The 4,093-nt window shown below is 42.7% G+C and overlaps 1 protein-coding gene across 1 annotated transcript; it reads right to left on the reverse strand.

The window, feature by feature from the left end:
• Positions 1 to 211: 211 nt before the first annotated feature.
• Positions 212 to 3,880, reverse strand: LOC121585719 (transmembrane protein 196-like). The gene is made up of 4 exons (XM_041902039.2): positions 2,879 to 3,880; positions 2,738 to 2,794; positions 1,522 to 1,776; positions 212 to 882 (listed from the first exon to the last, which is right to left on the reverse strand). The coding sequence occupies exons 1-4, from the start codon at positions 3,041 to 3,043 to the stop codon at positions 796 to 798; spliced, it is 564 nt and encodes a 187-aa protein (XP_041757973.1). The 5' UTR covers positions 3,044 to 3,880; the 3' UTR covers positions 212 to 795.
• Between the last annotated feature and the right edge of the window lie 213 nt (positions 3,881 to 4,093).

The raw sequence follows: 4,093 nt of genomic DNA on the forward strand, positions 1-4,093 counted from the left end.
AGTCATCAAAATCATCACCATCATCATCATCATTCATCATCATCCATCGAAGTCGTCATCCATCATCATTGTTGTCATCCATCATTCATCATCATCATGGTCCTCTGTAGCTCAGCTGGTAGAGTACGGCGCTTGTAACGCCAAGGTAGTGGGTTCGATCCCCGGGACCACCCATACACAAAAAAATAAATAATAATGTATGCACGCATGACTGTAAGTTGCTTTGGATAAAAGCGTCTGCTAAATGGCTTATTATATTATATATCACCATCATTAAACCTTTAATTCATTATAATTCTCTAAATTGTAAAACCATGTCACAGATGGGACGTTATTATATTTGCATGCTTATGAATAAACAATAATATATTTAAATAATACATACATAAATAATAATTAAAATAAATATTAGTACTGGAAACAACATCCACCGTGTGACATCATCTCTATGACCAGTCAAACCCTGAAGCAGTAATGTCTCTCAATGTCTCAACACTGACAATCTCAAATGTTTTAGTTATTCTTTTTGAGCCTTTGGAGGTGCCATAGCTTTGTCCCCTTTACCTGCTGTTTCCATGTACTATCCAGGTGCATCATTCAGCCTCCATCGTCATTGGTGAGACGATTGTCAAATCTCATAGTGCCTTCTCATAGCGTTGCCGTAACTTCCGTTGATTAAGTTGATTCCTTTGTGTATCAGTTAAGTGCAAGAGATCACGTCCCCTGCAACCGTTGGGGTTGTATGGAACCAACATTGTCTCCAAGTTGCTTTGAATACAGTAACACAGCTGGGCTTTAGCCTAATGATAATGGAGGTGAGGACTTTCCATTGAAGGAGATCTGGGGGATGCTGGCTGCTCTTTCAGATCTCTCAGCAAACTCCTGGAATAAAGAATAGTACAGTGGGGTTATACAAGGTTCTCAATTATTACTTTTTAGTCATTTTAGTTAGCAGACACTCTTATGCAGAGCGACTAAAAATAGGTGAATTCCAGTGGAGGCTGCTGAGGGGAGGACGGTTCATAATAATGGCTGGAACGGAGCAAATGGAATGGCATCAAACACCTGGAAACCATGTATTTGATACCATTCCACTAAGTCTGCTCCAGTCATTACCATGATCCCGTCCTCCCCAAGTAAGGTTGAACCAACCTCCTGTGGTGCATTCATATCCCTCTTTAGAAGAGTGGTTCCCAACTCTGGTCCTCGAGTACTTCCAACAGTACACATTTTTGTTGTAGCCCTGGACAAACATACCTGATTCAACTCATTGAGGGCTTGATGATTAGTTGACAAGTTGAATCAGGTGTGCTTGTCCGGGATACAATAATAATGTGTATCGTTGGGGGTACTGGAGGACCGGAGTTGGAAAACCACTGCTTTAGAAACACATAGTGACAGAAATGACAGGCCATTCACTCTGTCTGACTGAAATGTCACTATTTTATTTTATGATTAATATTCACATTTCCAATTATATAACATTATTGAGTTTTCCATTCATTTTTTATCTGAGCTCACCTTTTCACTCATCTCATGGGAGTGGTGCAGGGACAGCTCTCTCTCCAGGTACATCCTCTGCTGTTCGCTGCTGGCCAGACGACAGGTGAGCCAGGTAAACAGGATGGACACTCCGATGCCCAGGCAGGCCAGCACCATGATGGCCAGGTAGAGGGACGACAGGGCATCGGGACGCTTTGCCACCACACGCACAAACTGGAAGTTTAGGATCCCACTGATCAGCCCACAGATACAGCAGGCTGAAAACAGGATCATCTGGAGAGAGAGAGAGGGAGGGAGAGGGAGAGGGAGGGAGAGAGAGATAGAATCACAGCAAAATAAATGTACTTACTATGACTGAGATATGTGGTTGTCCCACCTAGCTATCTTAAGATGAATGTGCTAATTGTATGTGGCTCTGGATAAGAGCGTCTGCTAAATTACTACTACTACTACACATTTTGCCATGGGGTGAAGAGAAATTGTTGTTGTTTTAAAGCAAATTTCGTGCAATTCTACACATTTTGCCATGGGGTGGAGAGACATTTTTGCAGTTTTAAAGCTAATTTCCTACAATTCTACACATTTTGCCATGACTTATGCCATGTTAATGATATCTGAATGAGAGTGACTAACAAAATCAATGGGGGGCCCTCTGGAGGTCAGGGCCTCTGAGCACGTGCCCTGCATGCCTGGTCGGTACTCGGCCATGATTACTACAAGTTTAGATGGCTGGCTAGACTAATTTAGCAATCAAAAAATGGTTAGCTGACATGGCCAATTGAGTGACTGTCAGTGACTGACATAACAGCGGCCTCGGGCCCTAAGCAACCGCTTATGTCGCTTATGCCTGGAGCCGGCCCTAGGTGTTTCAAGTTTCGAGTTTTGATGTCACATGCACAAGTACAGTGAAATGCCTTTCTTGCAAGCTCTAACCCTTGCAAGCTCTAACCCCAACAATGCACTGCATGTTCGAAAAAAGGGTTCCAAAATGGTTCTTTGGCTGTCCCCATAGGAGAAACATTTTGGGTTCCAGGTAGAATCCTTTTGGGTTCCAGGTAGAACCCTCTGTGGAAAGGATTATACCTGGCTCCAAAAAGGTTCTCCCTGAAACCAAAAAGGGTTATTCAAATGGTTCTCCTATGGGGACAGCCAAAGAACCCATTTAGGTTCTAGATAGCACCTTTTTTTCTAAGAGTGTACCCATGTTAAATACATTGTATTAAAATCAACTTACAATCAAGCCTGACCTCTTCTTTGCACACACCATCCCACATAGTCCACAGATGAGAAACTGGGGGGAAATAAAAAGTTATACCCTCCCATTCCTATTAACCATAGAGGTAATAATACTGCAAAAGTGAATTATTTGACTTACACACACTCCACTCCATATAGGGGAGGCATCCCCAAGCTGCAGCTTGTGAACCGACCTGACTCGGATGATGCCGACCACCCCGAGGGCGATGCTGGACGCACCGAGCCCCATCTCCAACACAGACAGTACCACCAGACTCCCGATGGTACATCCTCTCTCCGGCATCACTCATTCCTCCACAGCGGGTCAGTCAAGAGGTGGTGGTGGTGGTCACCCCCTCGAACCACCCAAAAAGCAGAGAGTATTGTTTTTTGCGCTAAAAACATTAATCAATTAATCCAAATTACACAGGTGGACTTTTGCGCGAGGGAATGTTTTCTATCCAGTATCCACCAAGTGATCCAGCATGTAAGGGCTACTTACATGTTCCCTGTGAAAATGACTCCACTGTAAGACTTTAAAAGGTATTCCTAAATCATATCTTGTCATAGACTACTTGGACTTCTCAGGAGGCGTTTTGGACCGCTCTGCGGACAGCTAGTATGCGTGTTTGATCTACTGTAAAATACAGTCACGCGTCACGCTCGCCAGTTGTCACCCTCTCAAAACTTTTCTTGCGCACATCTGCATGGGTCGCGACTCACGTGACTTCCTTGACCTCTTATAGCGCTCATGTGTGCAGTTTATATACATTAGGGTGATTTAGGGTAAATAGCTAGTAAGATTATATAACTAACTCATCCCATTAATTGCCTCTAAGGGGATAAAAATAATAATATTTAATTAAACCCCCAATCAATGCTTAATGCATGGGCTAATGCACAATGCATAATATTTTATATGTTTGCAGGAAAGTTATTGTCAATTGCATAGCTTGCATGGTCCAATGTTACAGTATATAGCTGAATGAGTCCAGAGGTTTTATTTTGCGCACATTATTACATATTATAAACTGGGTGGTTCGAGCCCTGAATGCTGATTGGATGAAAGCTGTGGTATACCACCTGTATGACAAACATTTATTTGTACTGCTGTAATTACATTGGTAACCAGTTAATAATAGCAATAAGGCACCTTGGGGGTTTGAGGTATATTGCCAATATACCACGGCTAAGGGCTGTATGCAGGCACTCCGCGTTGCGTCGTACAAAAGAACAGCCCTTAGCCGTGGTATATTGGACATATACCACACCCCCTCGGACCTTATTGCTTAATTATATTTCAACTGTAGTATTTTTAATTTTTCATTATGGCATTATGAAATATTTCTAGTAG

This window comes from Coregonus clupeaformis, chromosome 17, assembly GCF_020615455.1.
Source record: "Coregonus clupeaformis isolate EN_2021a chromosome 17, ASM2061545v1, whole genome shotgun sequence".
NCBI lineage: Eukaryota > Metazoa > Chordata > Actinopteri > Salmoniformes > Salmonidae > Coregonus > Coregonus clupeaformis.